General features: G+C 45.8%; 1 protein-coding gene across 1 annotated transcript in view; it reads left to right on the top strand.

Annotated features, from left to right (window-relative positions):
* Positions 1–18,452, top strand: part of JARID2 (jumonji and AT-rich interaction domain containing 2) — a 287,887-nt gene that overhangs the window by 224,709 nt on the left and 44,726 nt on the right. Inside the window, exon 6 of the mRNA XM_008146096.3 lies at positions 7,945–8,121. Within this exon, the coding sequence (XP_008144318.2) occupies positions 7,945–8,121 (177 nt within the window). The remainder of the gene's footprint in view (positions 1–7,944; positions 8,122–18,452) is intronic.

Below are 18,452 nucleotides of genomic sequence, written 5' to 3'. Positions count from 1 at the left end.
TAGGGTATTAATGAAACTTGGATGCTTGGAACTGAGCTTCTAGACATTTTCTCAATCTTAGTTCTTTGAAACATAACTCAATGTTCTACCCATCCTCTCCAAATCTTGAGTGTAAGGAATGTGATTGTTGTCTCATGCTGTTCACTTAGCATTTGAGGTTTTTAAATATCCTCCACAGATTATGTAAGTGGAAGTTACTTCCTTGTTTCTTTCTCATATGTCCCAGGTGGATTTTACCTGATTCTTTTGGAACAGACTATTTTTTGAGTCTTACTTTCCCCTATTTTTACATTACTTTCAAATGACCTCAGTTGCAGAATTTATTGTATTTTCTGCTTCAGGGAGAAGGAAGAAGGTGGGCGGGGCAGGGGGAAGGTGATGGCTTACTTCCTGAAAGACATGCCAAAACCCTGCTTCCCGCCAACAGATGGCAGAGTCAGCTGTGGAGGTTACTGCAGGGTCTGCACAGAAACCTGCTCTTTTTGTTTGCCGGAAGCTTTTTGATTACTGCTTCAATTTCTCCCATAGTTACTGGCCTATTGAGCTGTTTAGATTCTTCCTGATTAAGTTTTGGAAGGTTATATTTTTCTAGGAATATGTCCATTTCCTCCAGGTTGTCCAGTTTGTTGGAATAGAGTTGTTCATAGTATTTCCTTCCTTCTGCTTACATTGGGCTTTTCTTGTTGCTCTCTCTCTAACTCTTTGAGTTGTTGGGTTAGGTAATTTACTACCATTGTTTCTTGCTTTTTGCAGTAGGCTTGTAGAGCTATGAACTTCCCTCTCAAGACTGCTTTCGCTGTGTCCCATAGATTTTGGATTGTTGTGTTTTCATTGTCATTTGTTGCCATGATGTTTTTTATTTCTTCCTTGATCTCTCTGGTAACCCAGTCATTGTTTAATAGCATGCTGTTTAGTCTCCATGAGTTTGATTTCTTTGGATTGTTTTTATTGTAGTTGATTTCCATTTTTATGCCACTGTGATCCGAGAAGCTGCTTGATATGATTTCTATCTTCTTGAATTTGAAGAGACTTTGCCTGTGTCTTAACATATGGTCTATCTTTGAAAATGACCCATGTGCACTTGAGAAGAATGTATATTCTTTGGCTTTGGGGTGAAATGTTTTGAAGATGTCGATTAATTCCATCTGGTCTAGTGAGTCATTTAGGATTGATGTTTCTTTGCTGATTTTTTGTTTAGAGGATTTGTCCAATGGTGATAGTGTGGTATTAAAGTCTCCTACTATGATTGTATTGCTATTAATCTCGCCCTTGATATCCTCCAGGAGTTTTTTTTTATGTATTTGGGTGCTCCTGTATTGGGTGCGTATATGTTTACCAGAGTTATTTCTTCTTGTTGGATTGCTCCCTTTAGTATTATGAAGTGGCCTTCCTTATCTCTTGTTATGTCCTTCACTTTGAGATCTAATTTGTCAGGTATAAGTATTGCTACCCCAGCTTTTTTTTTTCATTTCCATTCACCTGGAAAACCTTTTTTCATCCCTTCACCCTCAAGTCTGTGTGCGTCTTTTTTTCTGAGGTGGGTTTCTTGTAGACAGAAGATATATGGGTCTTGTTTTCTTATCCAATCCGTTACCCTATGTCGTTTGATTGGGGCATTTAATCTATTTACATTTAACCTTTTGCACTCGGATGTCGAGTGTGACTCGACACGGTTAGCATTAGAATAAAGGAATCGAGAAAAAAAGCAAGCAAGTGCAAAGGGTTAAAGTTATTATTGATAGGTACTTATTTGTCGCCATTTTTATTCTATACCCCTGTGTTTCTTCTTCGCTTCCTATTTCTTTTTTTTATAGCAGACCCTTTAGCATTTCTTGCATTTTGGTTTGGTGGTGATAAATTCCCTTAGTCCTTTTTTGTCTGTGAAGCTCCTGATTTCACCTTCAATTTTGATTGATAGCCTTGCTGGGTACAGTATTCTTGGATTCAGACCCTTCCTTTGCATGACTTTGTATATTTCATTCCATTCCCTTCTGGACTGACGAGTTTTTGTTGAGAAATCAGTTGCTAGTCTGATGGGGGTTCCTTTGTATGTAACTTTCTGTCTCTCTCTGGCCGCTTTTAAGATTCTTACTTTGTCGTTGGTGTTTGCCAATTTAATTATAATGTGCCTTGGCATCGGTCTTTTGGGGTTCATTTTGCTTGGGACTCTGTGAGCTTCTTGGATTTGTGTGTTTTTTTTCTTCCCTATATCAGGGAATTTTTCTGTCATTATTTCTTCAAACAGGTTTTCTATTCCTTGCTCAGTTTCCTTTCCTTCTGGAACCCCTATTATGTGGATGTTGTTTTATTTTGTGTTGTCCCAAAGTTCCCTTAGGCTCTCCTCCTGCTTTTTAATTTTTTTTTCTAGAAGCTGCTCTATTTGGGTATTTTTTCCCATTTTGTCTTCTTGCTCACTGATGCGGTCCTCTGTTTATTCTAGTCTACTCTTGATGCTTTCTATTGAGTTCTTTACAGCAGTGATGTCATTTTTCATTTCTTCTTGGTTCTTCTTCATTTCCTCTTGGTTCTTATTCATACTGTCAAATTTGTCTTCCATTATTTTCAGCCACCTTATGACCATTTCTCTGAATTCTTTTTCTGATAGGTTGCTTGCCTCTAATTCGTTTACTTCCTTTTCTGGTGATGCCTGCTTTACTTTCATATGCGGGCTGTTTCGTTGTCTCCTCATGGTCTCTCTTCTCCAGATGTCTGGTTATGTAGTTCTCTCTCTCCTGCGTTGATTTAAAGGCACAAAACACAACACAACCAGGTACAACACACAAGGCACTGAACAGAAATGTATTCACGATATTAATAAGCTCCAATAAAGGTGACCACCAGAGAAAGGCAAATTAGGGGATAGGAGAGAAAGAAGAAGAGAAAAAAAAAAAAGGAGTGTCAAAATGAAATTGGGAAAAGGAAAAAAAAAAGCAAGAGAGACAAGAACAAGACTAAGAGAGAAAAGGGGAACAAACTATATATGGGGAGTAAACTCCAATAGAATAATCACTAATCTCAGCAAATGCCAGCAACAAGAACCTGGAGATTAATACAAACTACAACACCAACTAATATCAAGCAAGGCAAGGGGAAACAGAAGTAAAAAACAAACAAAAACAAAGCAAACAGAAAAACCAAACAAAAAAAAAGAATAAGCAAAACAATCTCACAAAAAAGCATAAAATTTCGATATAATCAACATTCAAGCAAACAACAACAAAAGAACAGAGAGAAAAACAATATTTTTGATAGTTAAGACAGTGAAGAGAGAGGTGTGTATGGACTTGGAGCAGGGGATTGGAAATTAGATATATAACTAGGGTGAAATTTTAGCAGGGGGTAAACAGAAAGAATAGGGAAATTATAAAGCAGGAAAGGGTTAAGATAAGCAGGACACCAAAAGGGGAAAGGTTAGGAAGAGAGTGATGGCATAAAGGTAGAGTTGAGATAGGGTAAAACGATACTAAAGAAAGATGAAAATAGAATGTAGAACACTAATCCCTAAGTAAAATTAAGAGAAAATAAAATGACACTTAAAAAAAAAGGTGAAATAGTAGTAGTAATAATGCTGATTGAAAATAAAAATATAATAATTAAAAAGGTAAAATCAAGTGAGGAAAAAAGAAAAAAAATTAGTTTCTTATGTAAAAGATGCAAAAAATGAAAATAACAATAAAAATAAAAATAAAAAAAATAAAATCCTATCTAATAATAGAGTAATATGCAAATTAGGTGTCACTCTGCGACAAAATGGCAGCCCCCATACCCTCAGGATGGCGGCGCCCAGTCCCCTCAGCCCCGCTGCTGGAGTGTCTGGCCTGTCCCACCAGCAAATAGAGAACTGAGAGCAGGGCATAGTTGCTTCCTTAGTGCTGCTGCAGCGGGAAGCCGCCAGGCCCTGCACATACGAAGCCGGCAGAGGAGCAGGGCCTGGAGTCTTCCGATGGTCGCCGCGGCGATCGGGAAGACGCTAGGCCCTGCGCACATGGAGCCGGCGGAGGTCAGGGCCTGGCGTCTTCCCATTGGTCGCCACCGCAATCGGGAAGATGCCAGGCCCTGTGCACATGGAGCCGGCGGAGGGCAGGGCCTGGCGTCTTCCCGATAGTCGCTGTGGTGATCGGGAAGACGCCAGGCCCTGCGCACACGGAGCCGGCAGAGGAGCAGGGCATGGCGTCTTCCTGATGGTCGCTGAGGCGGGAAGACTCCAGTGCCAGCAGAGCAGGGCATGGCGGCTTCCTTAGTGGGGCAGTGGCAGGGAAGTCCCCAGACATGGCAGACAGAGCCCAGACAGCAGGGCTTGGGGGCTTCCTTAGTGGGCTGTGGCGGTGGGAACACCCCCAGGCCCCGCAGACAGAGCCAGGACAACAGGGCATGGGGGCTTCCTTAGTGTGTCCGTGTCTGGGAAGCCCCCAGGCCGGGCAGACAGAGCACACTGCAGGGCATTGGGGCTTCCTTCACATGGCACATGGCGGCAGCAGGTAGAGAGCCACAGCAGGGCATGGGGGCTTCATCTCCATGGCTGCAGGGAAACCTCCAGGCCCCACAGAGAGCAGAGAACCATGGGGAGTGGGCCTAAGCCATCAGTAGGATATCCTCTGAGAGCTCCTGGATTGTAGAGGGTGCAGGTTGGGCTGAGGGACCCCCGTGCACGAATTTCGTGCACCGGGCCTCTAGTAAAAAAATAAAATGTGCAGTAGTGAAGGTCATTCACTTCCTCTATTGTTCTGTTTGACACACCTGTTTCTCAGTGAGGACAGTATTGCAGTTCCCTGTGTTCCACTGCTCCTCAGTGTTGTAAGCCAGTCCTGATTTTTAAGCAGGCAGTGTCTTAATTTCTTGTATTCCTTTATTTTTTACTAGAGGCCTGGTGCACGAAATTCATGCACCGAGGGGAGGGGTGTGTTCCTCAGCCCAACCTGCACCCTCTCCAATGCGGGACCCCTTGAGGGATGTCCGACTGCCCTTTTAGGACTGATCCTGGTGGGATCGGGCCTAAACAGGCCGTCGGACATCACTCTCACAATCCAGGACTGCTGGCTCCCAACCGCTCACCTGCCTGCCTGCCTGATTGCCCCTAACCACTTCTGCCTGCCAGCCTGATCGACGCCTAAATGTTCCCCTGCCAGCTCAATTGCCCCTAACTGCCCGCCCCTGCGGGCCTGGTCACCCCTAACTGCCCTCCCTTGCCAGCCTGGTCACCCGCAACTGCCCTCTCCTACAGGCCTGGTTGCCCCCAACTGCCCTCCCCTGCCAGCCCAGTCACCCCTAACTGCCCTTCCCTGCAGGCTTGGTCACTCCCAACTGCCCTCCTCTGCTGACCATCTTGTGGTGGCCATCTTGTGTCCACATGGGGGTGGCCATCTTTGACCACATGGGGGCGGCCATCTTGTGTGTTGGAGTGATGGACAATTTACATATTACCTCTTTTTATTTAGGATTACATAAGAGTCAATTTTAAATTCAGCCCCTGGGTGGCAGTGTTTCTGGATTGACTTCCGAGACTCTAAGGCCTTTCTAGCCTTCTTTCTCTATGGCACTCAATACCGGTTTGCGGAGGTGGGCTGCCTCAGAGCTGGCTCTCCGATGGTCCCTCCCCGCTCCGATCCCCAGGTTCCAGAAAAACAATTCCCCCCTGCAGTCTTCCAGGGCGTCTCCAACTGGGGATCCTTGCTTAGTAATCAGAAGCCAGGAAATGAGGAGGATAAAGCCCAAGTGTGCGATCAATGTGTCTGCGCGCACCCAAGTCCAAGCAGCCTGCACACCTTTGAAACTCCCAGGCTGTCCCTCCGTGTCAGATTAAAATGGGCTGCCCTTTAGAGATCCCTTCTGTTAGCAGCTCTGAGGACCCCCTTCCACATTCACGGATCACACCAGCCCCAACAGCCACAGACTTTTCTAGGCACAGACTTCCCCGTTCCTCCAGCTCCCACAGCGTGCACGTTTCTCTCTCCCACCGGGACCAGAGACCTGACCTTATCCCCGGCAAAATCTGACCTTTCGGTGGTGGAGTGAAGAGCTCCTTTGAATCCGCGTGTTTGCGCCGGTTGGGGACTGGTGTTCTGGGGCTCACAGCTGTTCGGTGGTCACCGCAGTTGTGGATTTTCAGGCTTCCGATAAGATCCACTTTCCCTTGCAAGATGGCGAGGTTTCCCCGTCCGAGCCCGTAACTCTGGGAAGGGACCCAGCCACAGCCGCAGTGGGGGCTGCCCGGTCAGGGGAACCCCGTCTAGCAGTCCCCCACCTTCTCCTGGAGTTTAGCTGTCCCTTAGCTTGCTAACAAACACTCCCCGTGCGAACCTCAGCTGTTCTTTCTTTCTGCTCCAGGACAAGGCTCAGAACACGTCTGTCTATTCTGCCGCCATTTTCTCCTCTCTCCAACCTGCTCTTTTTGATACTAACCCAGCTTTCTGATTTCAGCCATCGGTCAGTGCATTTGAGGTAGAGTGTAGGAAGGCTCTTCAGGAGAAATTAAACATGGATATGTTGATCTGGAAGGAATTGGAAGGGATTATTGAATCTATCCCCTCTCATTTTACCATAGAGAGAAATTTAACTGCTGAGTTCATAACTTCCAAGTGTTGAAGTTCCCACTGTGTCTATCTGATAGCATGTAACCTGTATTGCTTATGTCATGTTACATGCTAGTATGAGTTGCAGCCTGTGGTAGAATTTCTTTTTTTCACTCAAAACTCCTTTTGAGTAAATGACAAAAGTTCCTTCTGCTTTTCCATAATTACTTATAAAGGTAGATTTAGGAAAGAAGGATGCGGCAGTATTGGTGTACCTGTAAGTGGGGAGTCCTGACTGAAAAGCTCTGATTGGGAAGCTGGGATGGGTGACATGCCATTTTCTTAGTCATCGTCAGTCTTGTACTAATTGTGAAACCATGTAGAATAAGAATGAACATGTTGTTCCAGTGGAAATATATCTAACTCTTATTTGATTAAGTGATTTCCCCCAAAGTCAGTTTTAAGAACCTTTCTTCTATTGAAAATTTGTGATTGGGGGGGGAGGCAGGGTGGATTGTGGCAAAATATCGGAAATGGCTTCTGTTAGACTGTATCCAATTCTGTTATCCACTGAGGTCCTTCTTCCCCCCTCCCCCCATAAATTCCTTCAGAGTTTCATTCCCACTCAGTGGTGAGAGCCTCATCGCTTTTGGGGGTTTGAATATTGGAAGGTCATCACTGCAGCAAAGGGAAGGGGACTGGAGGCGTCTACTCTGTTGCATTTCTGCAGATGGGTGTTTGTTTGGTTTGCCACCCCAGTCCCTGCTGCTGCTGATCCGTTCCCATCTCCTTGTTGGAGCATATAGTGCTGAATTTGGACAGGAATGGTTTTTACCGTTACAATTGCAGTGTAAGATCTCCGTTTGGGAAGGAGAGCAAATTGGTTACTTATATCTTTATTGATGTGACCAGAGTGTTAGCTCATTCACAGTAAAGTGGGCAAGAGAGGAAATGAATCTCACATATTTAATTTATTACTTTTTCTGCTACTTGTTAGTAGCTCTCCCAGAAATATTTTATGAGAAAAAAGATTGAAGTTGTTGTGGGCCAAACCCCAGAATAGTCTCTTGTCCTTAACACTGTGATCAGATGTTTTTATTTTATTTTATTTTTCTTGCTCAATTCAATCTTTGGTGGTCTTTCCCCCACCCTGAACTATTCAGATGAAATTTAAAAATTTTGCTTTCTTATGTTTGGTGATATAGCTCCTGCTGGGGTAGTTTTGCTTGAAAGCTGTTGAAAGGACGCAGATGGAGGTATTTCCTGGAGGGTATTTGAAAAACAAAAAAATGGCAGTGGAGAGGAATACTTGGTTTTGTCTGCTCAGGCATGAGGATTTAGGTGTGTAACTTAGTAGGTGTCAGTTCGTAGTGCTCCTTCTGGAAGGTTGAGCATCCAGGCCTGTGTTGATGAGCCTTTTTCTTAAACCTCCCAGGTTCTCCTGCGCTGCCCAACAGCATGGTATACTTTGGAAGCTCTCAGGACGAGGAGGATGTCGAGGAGGAAGATGATGAGACAGAAGATGTCAAGACAGCCACCAACAATGCTTCGTCTTCATGTCAGTCAACCCCCAGGAAAGGAAAAACCCACAAGCACGTCCACAATGGGCACGGTAGGATCAGTGTGGATTTTGAGTTTAAAAAAAAAGAAAAAGAAAAAAATAAAGCCCTGGCCCCGGTTTGGCTGAGTTGGTTGAATGCCCCATGCACCAAGAAGTCACCAGTTGGATTCCTGGTCAGAGCACATGCCGGGGTTTTGGGCTTGATCCCCAGAAGGCGGCAGTTGATTGTTGTTTCTCACATCAATGTTTCTCTCCCTCTCACTTCCTCTCTCTCTCTCAAATTAATGAAAACATATATTTTAAAAAATAAAATCCAAAGCTTTGGGTGAGAGAGCTGTAACAGGTTGTCTTTTAAGAAGATGAGATGATAACTGATAGCTTGTCAGTGGTAAAGGTAGTTAGTTCTGTATACTCCTCTAAGTGTAAGACACTCTAAGGGTGAAGAGATTAGAATTACAAGGTAGAGGCAAGTCTATTCTAGATAAGTACATTTTTAAGATGAGTATAGATATTGTTATATTGTGGAGAGAATGATAAATTCCCTAAGAGCTGCAGATACTAGGAATCAGCAGAGATTTCACCTAATCAAGAGGGTAAAGAACGTTTCATGAAGAAAGTTTTGTGATCAACTTACTATGATTTCAGCAGATGGAGCTAGTATAGAAAGGAAACCATCGTTCAGCCTGTGAAATCAAGCAAATGCACATATATTATGAACAAGACTGATTTTTTTCCTAGAATGTTATAGAAAGAGTAGGATAAAAGGTTGGATCTCTGAGAGAGGAAACTATTTAAGTTGGCTTAAGGAAGTGCCTACTCATTTTTCAACAGGGAAGTGACTTAATTGGAGATGGGTTGTGAAGAGATTAAGCTGGCATTGATTATGAGGATTAGATAAAGGGAAGTGACCTGAAGAAAAGAAAACATATTGGAAGGCTGTAATTGTAGGCAATGACCTAGTCAGAGTAACAAGGGGCCAAAAGTTGGTCATGGCAATATAAATAACAGGGATATCAGTACAGAAATGAGGAGGCACAGATGGAAATATGGCCAGGTGGTGTTGAGAGGACTTGATAGAGAACTGAATTAGCATGGGGCGAGGGAAAGAAAGTAAGGAAAGCAGAGTGAAGCAATGACAGTGGGTGGGGTAGGAGATCTGATGGCTGTTTCCTCTTGAGCTCCTATCTGGAACTCTGCTAGACATTGTCGTTCATGTAGGACTCAGAGACTCTGTGAGGTAGGGAGCCTTGTGTACAATTGGTAGAAAGTCACTGCTGCCATTAGTGATTGAAGGAAAGAAACATTTCTCATTTTTCTCCACGCTGTGCACAGTGCACTGGGTGTTTTTCTGGACTCAATGAGAAGTAGAGGTCCAAGATAGGCATAGCTTAGACATGCTGGGAATCTGTCTGCCTCTCATTATTGTTGGACTTCTCTACTTTGTCAATTTAATGATTGTTCATCTTTCCCACTTCTTGCTTTTGCTTGTTTTTTAAATGGTCTATAAACATGGTAAAGATGAGACCCTCGTCTTAAAGATTTGGAATTTAGTTGGGGTGATGTGGTTAATAATCCCAGAGCATAAATAAAAAAAATGGTGACTTACTTTTAACCTTTCAGGAAAAAGTTTTGGTTGTGTTTAATATTTTTTTTTTTTTTGATTTGAGGGAGAGAAACAATCAATTTGTTGTTCCACTTATTTATGCATTTGTTGGATGATTCTGTTTTTAAAAATATTTTTAAAAGAATAGTTTATTGATTTTCACAGAGAGGAAGGGAGAAGGAGAGAGAGAAACATTGATTGGAGAGAGCAACATTGATCTGCTGCCTCCTGCACTCCCCCTACTGGGGATCAAGCCCACAACCCAGACATGTGACCGTGACCTTAAATTGAACAGGCAGCCTCCTGGTGCATGGGATGATGCCCAACTAAGCCACACCAGTCCTGACTTATACAGTATGTGCCCTGACTGGGAATCAAACCCTCGACCTTGGCATATGGGGACAATGCTCTAACCAACTGAGCTACCAGGCTAGGGTCAAGATAAAGTTTTTTATCTGCAGTATGGTCACCAAGTAATCTTGATAGTTGAAAGAGCTGTATACGTGATTTGGAACGCAGGTACAGGTGTAGAGATGACCCGCGAAATTCCACATAAACTGGGGAATGTGGAATATTACCTAGTTGTGGAATGGTAGCACATTGACCCACCAGTTTGAGGGTCCACTTCGGGGTAACTGGGAACCACAGGGTAGTGTTGAGAACATACGCCCTGTTAGACAGGAGGAAGAATTCAGATATAGAGAATAGGGCGCTGTTGATGATTTTAGATGTGGCAGTAAGATGAAACAGATCAGGGTCAGAATGATTCCTCCAGCAGCAGGGTTTAGTCTGAAGTGAAAGGAGAGAAGATGAGAGTTCAAGGATTCCAGCCAGGAAACAGCCACTGAGAGGCTTGACTGGAGAACATACAGCAATGCAGAAGAGTGCAAGGGGCATTTTGAAGCAGAAATGGTCAGCTTTTCATAACTGCCTGAAGAGGCAGGGTTGAAGGTAATAGGAATTAGGAAGGGAGTTGATTTGGAGGTAGTTAAGAACTTTATTATCTTTTGAGCTTGTGGTGATGGTGAAAGACAGAAGAACTACAGAGAAAAGATGGGATTTATTATTGTGGAGCTGCTGGCTGAAGCTGTCAGGATGGATGAGCTTCCTGAGATAGAATGAAGCAAGAGGGAGATTTGTAGGGTTTTTTAAAAAAGAAAATATTGAGAAAGTATTTAATCTTTTAAAAATAGAAAATCTTGAGAAAGTATTTAATCTTGTAGTTTTACTTTTTTGGTTTAATATGAATCAAGAGTAGTAGATATGAACAAAACAGGAAGTTAGTCTGTTAGTCTGTGTCCATGTAGTAGACATTATTTCATCAGTACTGTATCAGAGCGGGCCTGTGTGATGTTACCTCTCATTCGCTGCCTGTGGTTGGGCTGCTGAATCCCCAGTCAATGATAATCAGCTGAAGCAGTCCCCTGTGTGTCGTGCAGTTTCGGTTAGGTCCTCAGCTCCCTTCTTTTTACAGATTATTTGAGCTGCTGGTTGACTAGACAATTTTCTCATAGATTCAACTTCCAGTGTCAAAAATTACGATCTTTTTTGTGTGTATATTCTTTTCTTGTATTTTTACATGAGCTGCAGGTTTATGATGTGAAGTGGCAGTGAGTTTCTGCAAGCAAATCACGGGGAATTAAAGAAGGTGGTGGGATGAGGGTGAAGGAACTGGCTGAATTCTCAACTAAGGCAAGAGGATAACAATTTTACATTGATCACTGTCATTGTCATAAATAGAGAACAAACATTGGCAGCGGTTACCATGACAGCTAGAAGTTGTGGGTTTTGTTTGTTTTGTTGTTGTTTTTTCCTTTGCTTTTGCTGAGTCCCATTTCTTTGTAAATGTAGAGCAGAACTCATTAAAATTCCTTGTTATGGTACCCATCTATATATATAAAAGGCTAATAGGCAAATAGGTAGAAATCCCTTGGGATTTCTACCAGGAGAATGGAAGTTTGATCACTCATTTTGACATGTGGTGACCATTAAGGGGCGGCACGGAACATGGAGGGCATCGGTGACATGCTGCAACCTCTCGCTGGCTACCTGGGGACGGGGGTGACAGGGATGGAGGTTCAGTGAGAATGCGGGGTGTTTGCCAAGCTCACTCTCACCCCCCCTGCTACCCTCCCCTGGGACACCAGGGCTCACACACCGGGGAAGCCCCCATGCTCAGGTGCTGGGCGGCTGTGAGGAGCCTGGGCCACAGCTGCCAAGACTGCAGGGCCGGTCAGGCTCCCTGTGGGTTTGCACAGGAGCCGGTCTATGATGCCAGCTGGGAGAGAGCGCGCTACCTGCCTGGCTTCTGTGCAGTGCTACTGGGTGGCCCAGAGGCCCACGCTGTGCCCTGGTGGGCCTCTGGGCATCTTCAAACTGCATCTTCGTGTGGGGACTCAGGCGCTGTGACTTAGGTGGAGGGGGGCGTGTGGGGGCCCTCCGCCCAGGTGCAGCCCAGGGCCCAGAGGTCAGATGGGACCTGCCCTTCCACACCAGATGCTCGCACTTCAATCGCCGGCCAGGCCTAGGGAACGCACTCATGCCCGAATTTCGTGCACTGGGCCTCTAATGAGTTATAAAACAGGATGTTTGTTTAAATGTGATGTATGATGACAGAATGAAACAGATAACTGCTAGAGGGTTCACTTGTGATGGGAAGTTCTCGGTGGAAGTTCAGAAGGGGTTTACCTGGCATTGGACCGGTGCTTTTATCTTTAAAGAAAGTGGATAGATGGTAGGTGATTTTGTATATGAGAAACATGTTAGACCCAGGCTTACCCAGGACCTGCCCTAGCCACTTGTTGGTTCTGTCTGGGGTTCAGAAGAGTCTGCCTTCATGTTTAGAAAATTGAACCTTTTCTCAGTTTCTGAGGGCACCTGCTGAGCTTCAAGCTTGGTTATTAGATTTGCAAGGTGCTGATGCCTAATTGCCTCCTAATGAATGTGGGCTGGTGTCAGAGGGCACCTGACTCGTGCACGGGAGCAGTTGGACTTGCCACTGCCCAGAATGCATTAGAAGGCCCAGAATGTGACACTGGCAACATCAGGTGGCCCATGATGCTCTTGTCCTGCATCTTGTGCTGCTTCTACTCTTCACTGCCATTCTCTTATTTGAGGGGATGCCTGATGAGCGTTGGGCACCATTCTTGAGATTAAAGTGAATTCTCTGCTTGTGAGGAAAGAAAAGGTGGGGCCCAGTTTGTGAACGAGATAAGGGCTGGGCTCTTCCTTTCCCTGCCATGCCTAATTTTCCAAAAAATAAAACCTAGAGACAGATCATCTGCATTTCCTTTTGATTTCTGATCTAGGTGAAGAATGTGCAAGTGTTAAAGTAGATTTTCTAATAAGAATAACCTGGATGAGGGCACAATAATTGTGTGATGTCAAGCAGGGCCTCAGAATTGTTGACTCTTCACACAGGAAAGTGCAGAGCAAGCTGCTGTTGCTGTTTTGTGTTTCTCTGTAATGGTATTTCTCTTGATGTTTTTCCCTACTTTGTATGCCAGGGATGTTGAGTCATGTCAGAAAGTTTAGCAACATCTGTATTCTCTCCCAGGAGGATCCCCTCACCGAAATGTGGGGAAAGAAATGCACAGAGTCCACCTGCGGTGGTTCAGTGGTTGAGCATTGAACTGTGAACCAGGGAGGTCATGGTTTGATTCCCGGTCAGGGCACATGCCTGGGTTGTGGTTTCATTCCCCAGTGGGGGCCATTCAGGAGGCAGCCAGTCAATGATTCCCTCTCATCATTGTTGTTTCTATCTCTCCCTTCCTCTCCCTTCCTCTCTGAAATTAAAAAAAAAAAATCTGTCTATATAATAAAGAGGTAATATACAAATTGATCATCATTCCCTCATACCAGATGGCTGCCACAAGATGGCTGGCAGGGGAGGGCAGTTGGAGGGGACCAGGACTGCAGGGGAGGGCAGTTGGGGGCAACAAGGCCAGCAGGGGAGGGCAGTTAGGGGCTACCGGGCCAGCAGCGGAGGGCAGTTAGCAACGATCGGGCTGGCAGGAGAGGGCAGTTGGGGGCAATCGGTCTGGCAGGGGAGCAGTTAGGTGTCGATTAGGCAGGTAGGGGAGTGGTTAGGGGGTGATCAGGCTGGCAGGCAGAAGCGGTTAGGGGCAATCAGGCAGACAGGCAGGCGAGAGATTGGGAGCCAGCACTCCCGGATTGTGAGAGGGATGTCTGACCGGCAGTCGGACATCCCCCAAGGGGTCCCAGATTGGATAGGGTGCAGGCTGGGCTGAGGGACACCCCCCCCCCCCAGTGCACAAATTTTGTGCACCGGGCCTCTAGTAGATAGGTATCTATCTATATCTATATATATATAAAAAGCCAGCGATCATAACAGCCATAACGACCGGTCTCTATGATGCCCACTGTAGCCAGTGAACCCACCCAATCAGGGGATGGGGCAGGCTGGTCAACCTCATGGCCCCTCCCTCCTGCCTGCCTGCCCCTGATTGGACTCTCCCAACCTGATCAAGAGCGGGCTTATGGCCAAACACCCCTCCCTTCCCCCCGGGCCAGCCCAGTCCCCGATCAACCTGCCCCACCACAATAGACCTGCAGCCCCTATCTTCTGGCTGGCTCACCTCTGCTCACAACCCCCACCCCCCCCACCCCAATAGGGGGCAGGGCTGAGTGGCCAACTCTTGCAGCCCCTCCCCCTGGCCACCCCACCCCTGATTGCACCCCCCACCCCAATAGGGGATGGGGCTGGCTGGCCCACCTCCTGCAGCCCCTCCCCCTTACTGGCCATGCCCCTGGTTGGCACCCATCACCCTGATTGGCCTGCAGCCCCTCCCCATGGCTGGCCCCACCCTTGATTGCTCCCCCATACCAAAATAGGGGGCGGGGACAGCCCACCAACCTCCTGCAGCCCTTTCCCCTGCTTGGCCCCACCCCAGATCGGCCCCTCCCCACCCCATCAGGGGCAGGGCTGGCCGGCCAATCATCCACAGCCTCTCCCCATAGCTGGCCCCACCCCCAATAGGGGGCGGGGCCTGCCAGCCAATTGCCCACGGCCGCTTTCCCAGCTGGCCCGGCCCTGATGGGGCCCTGATTAGGGCGGGCCAGCCAACCTCCTGCCATCTTTTCCTCCTCCCGACAGACCCAGTCCCGATCCGCCCCGATTGGGGCTGGGCCAGCTGGACCCCACCCATGCATGAATTTCATGCACTGGGCCACTAGTGTGTGTGTGTGTGTGTGTGTGTATATATATATATATATATATGAAATGCACAGAAAACAAAATATGGAAAACTTAACACTATTACTGGGCAGCTCTGGCTAGAAACCCTGATTGGGCCACATTTCTGGGAGAACAGTTTTATGTAGGCTGTGTAATCTGAAGACACTAGAAACCACACTGCTGATTGTGTCTCACTTTATCTTGTTTGTCCCCAAAACTTGAAGCCTAGTGAAGCAGCAGGGGTTCCCTTCAGAGCAGAAGCCAGGAGCAAACACCCTCCAGCTCACCCTGTATCCTGCCTACAATCAGTATCTCTGAGACAGCACTCCGCTTCCTTGGCTAGAAGCCTGATCCAGTAGTCTCCTCCAAGAGACTACTGTCCCCAGCCAGATGTTGAATTTTGCAAACATTACAGAGGCATACTAATGGAAATGGACTTGTTTATTAAAATTTATAATCTAAAGTGACAAGGACAGCATCACCTGGCCTTTAAGCTTTGGGTTCACACTTAGATGTTACAGTAAGAAGGGCCCCAGCAACTTCTGTTTCAACAGCTCTTCAAAGTTTTAGAAATACTCATTAATATACAGCGTCTCAGATGATCATAAGGCCAGAGCTCTTAGAGGAGGTAATCATTATCTGGAACAAAACAACACACGAAACTGTTTTGTAGTATATATGTCAGAAGTTGGTATTTGAAATGGCTTAGTTTTTGCAAAGTTCTCATAATTGGTTATTTTCCCCCAGTAGGATAAGTGTGGTAGAGCAGAGGAATTATACATTTGTTTGGAATGAACTTGGCTTTGTGTTTTCCTCAGTGTTGTCACTGTGGTGAGGCATTTGTCACCCATTTGCAGAGAGAACTCGGTGAAAGTTCATTGCTGACATTAGGCACGTATTGTATATTCTTCAAGTGCTTTTCTACACTTAGGAAAAATAAAAGTGGTGGCAGAGACCATTGTGCCTTTGTGTGCTCATCTCATTGTGAACAGGGACATTTCTTCGAAGACTCTTTAAACAACATGCCATTGGATTCCCAGCTGGAATGATTTAATTGCTTTTGGAGTCACATGGGGGGCATGTTGTGTGAGGGGCAGAAAGCAATCATTTGGGCTGAGTTGACCACATTTATGCTCTGTGGTGGCCTCCAAGGTGCATGCAGGCCCCTCTCTGGGTGGTGGAGGGGTGGCTGTACAGGACCAAGGTCCCAGCATAGCTGCCCAGTGAGATGCTCTCTAGCTGACAGATGCTTTATTCTTCATTGACATTTTCATGGAATATCCTCTTGTCCTTTCTTTAACCTCTGGCAGCTAGCTCCTTTGTTTTATGTTGTTGTTGTTTTCCTGTTAAGGTGAGTAAATATTTTAAACAGTTGGAATATGGGCTGGGAGTTTGTTTTTAAGAGTACAGTCCAGGTTATAAAGTATTTGTTCCTAACTGCCACCACTTTGCACACAGGCCACATAGCATGGTGGTTGAGGGCATGGTGCTGGCTCTTGTCATTGCTGCAATCTTGGGCAAGTTTTCTGTGTCTTAAGTTTTTGTGAGAGCTAAATGGGTTAACATAATCGAGAACAGTACATGGCAGTTTGAAAGTGCCTTGTTGGCTATCGTTGTCAACACTACATGTGACTGAGAAGACCAGGAAGCCTACAACAACCTTGGAATTGATAAACGGATTCTGGAAGGTTAGCATGTTTACATGCCTGACACACAGTGAGGGCTGAGTGTGTAACCTTATTGACCTCACCAAACGTGTGGTTTCAAGTGTGGCCCAAGGTCCCCAGTAACATGTCTCCATCCGAATAATGGGCCTGTCCCCACTTCTTCTCACTTTCCTTAAGCATTTGTTCCACTAGTCCATGCAGTCCCAGTCTCTCTCTCTCTCTCCCTCTCTCTCTCTCTCTCTCTCTCTCTCTCTCTCTCTCTCTCTCTCTCTCTCTCTCTCTCACATACACACACACACACACTCTCACAGGCTAGGCTAGGCCATGTGCCTTGCTGGTGGGAAAGAAGCTCCTGGCTCAGATCTGTCTTCCTAACCAGGTGTCATTGGGCCAGTTATTCAGTCTCTTTAAGCCTCAGTTTCCCTGTCTGTAAAATGTTGATAACACCAGCTTTTTCCATTAGGGTTAGAGTTGGGGAGGAGGGAGAATGGAAAGTGACCATTAACGGCCATGGCATTTTATTTAGAGGTGATGAAAACGGGTTAAGTTTACAGGATGGTAATGGTTGGGCAGCTCTGTGAATATGCAGAAATCCATTGGGTGGTACACTTTAAGTGGGCATTATAGCTTATCCTATGTAATAAAGAGCTAATATGCAAATGGTTGTCACACCCTCATGCCCTTGCACCTTCGTGCCCTCGCGCCAGCGCCTGGGGATCTGAGGCCATGCTCCCCGCCCCGGCACTGGGGCCCAGGGGACCTGAGGCTGTGCCCCCTGCCCTGCGGGGCTTGACTGGGGTGGGGCCGGCTGGGTCTGGGTCTCGCACGATTTTGATGCACGCGCGGGTGGGAAGGGACTTGACTCTGGCTCCCGTGGTGTGCCCCAGACTCTGATAGGAGGGAGATTTTCATATACATTTTACTAATTTTCTTTCATCTCTGACACTTCTATTATAGAGAAAGGGCAAATAGCAATATTAAAATATTTCCTCTAATTCCCTTTTAATGTGCACGAATTTCGTGCACTAGGCCACTAGTTAAAGATAAATAAGAGTCTGTTAGGGCTGAGTGAGTGACAGATGCACAGTCCTGACCTGTGGGGAGTCCCAGTGCGTTCGGACTGGCTACTCCTGTGACTGGGCTCCTGCCCCTGACTTTTTCTTCTAAAAAATAAAATACCCTGGGGTTGTGAAGAAATTAATATCGTGTTAGATTCCTGGAACCTTTAATCAATTTTGTTGTCCATAGTTGGCTGGGATGTTTATATCATGACATCGTAAGTTGAATTGCGGAGCTGTTCACCAAACTGCTCAGTATTTAATATTTTCAGCTAAATTCATCTGGCCTGCCTTAAGTGGAATCTTAGTCACTTGGGAAGTTGTGTTGTTTCCCCAAGACTAAAATGTGCAGGTGGAGTCATCTTTTTCCTGGCTGGAGGGTGGGAGGGACTTGTGTGTGATAGAATATCGGACTCCTGATACTCATTTGGAGAACCTTGAAAATAGTCCCTATTTCAGTGCAAATATTTCTATATTGATTTTTTTTTTTTTTTGTAAAATACTTTTATTCGGAAAATGAACAATTTTCCTTGTATAATTGGCCATGCGTATATCAGGTACCTTCCAGTTGAACACATTTTTAAGGTGTCTCTCTCCCCGTGTGCTAAGAATGGTTAGAGTCCTTGTTCACATCCAGAGGTGGGCCAGAACCATGCACTTCAGATGTGGTTGGCCATCCCCTTGCATACGGGGTTTTATGAAATCCGCATCTACAGACACTTTATTCACCTGTTCTTCTGGAGTTAATGCATGTCCCCCTCTGAGTATAACCCCTAGTTCTGTGCTCTTTGTCTTGTTTCTGAGAGTGACAGCATGAGATCCCACTGCCTGCTGTCCCCAAAGGCCATCTGCCCAGA

Source organism: Eptesicus fuscus, chromosome 9, assembly GCF_027574615.1.
Source record: "Eptesicus fuscus isolate TK198812 chromosome 9, DD_ASM_mEF_20220401, whole genome shotgun sequence".
Lineage (NCBI taxonomy): Eukaryota > Metazoa > Chordata > Mammalia > Chiroptera > Vespertilionidae > Eptesicus > Eptesicus fuscus.
Note: the sequence above shows the minus strand (reverse complement) of the source record. Positions and strands in the feature narration are given on the sequence as shown.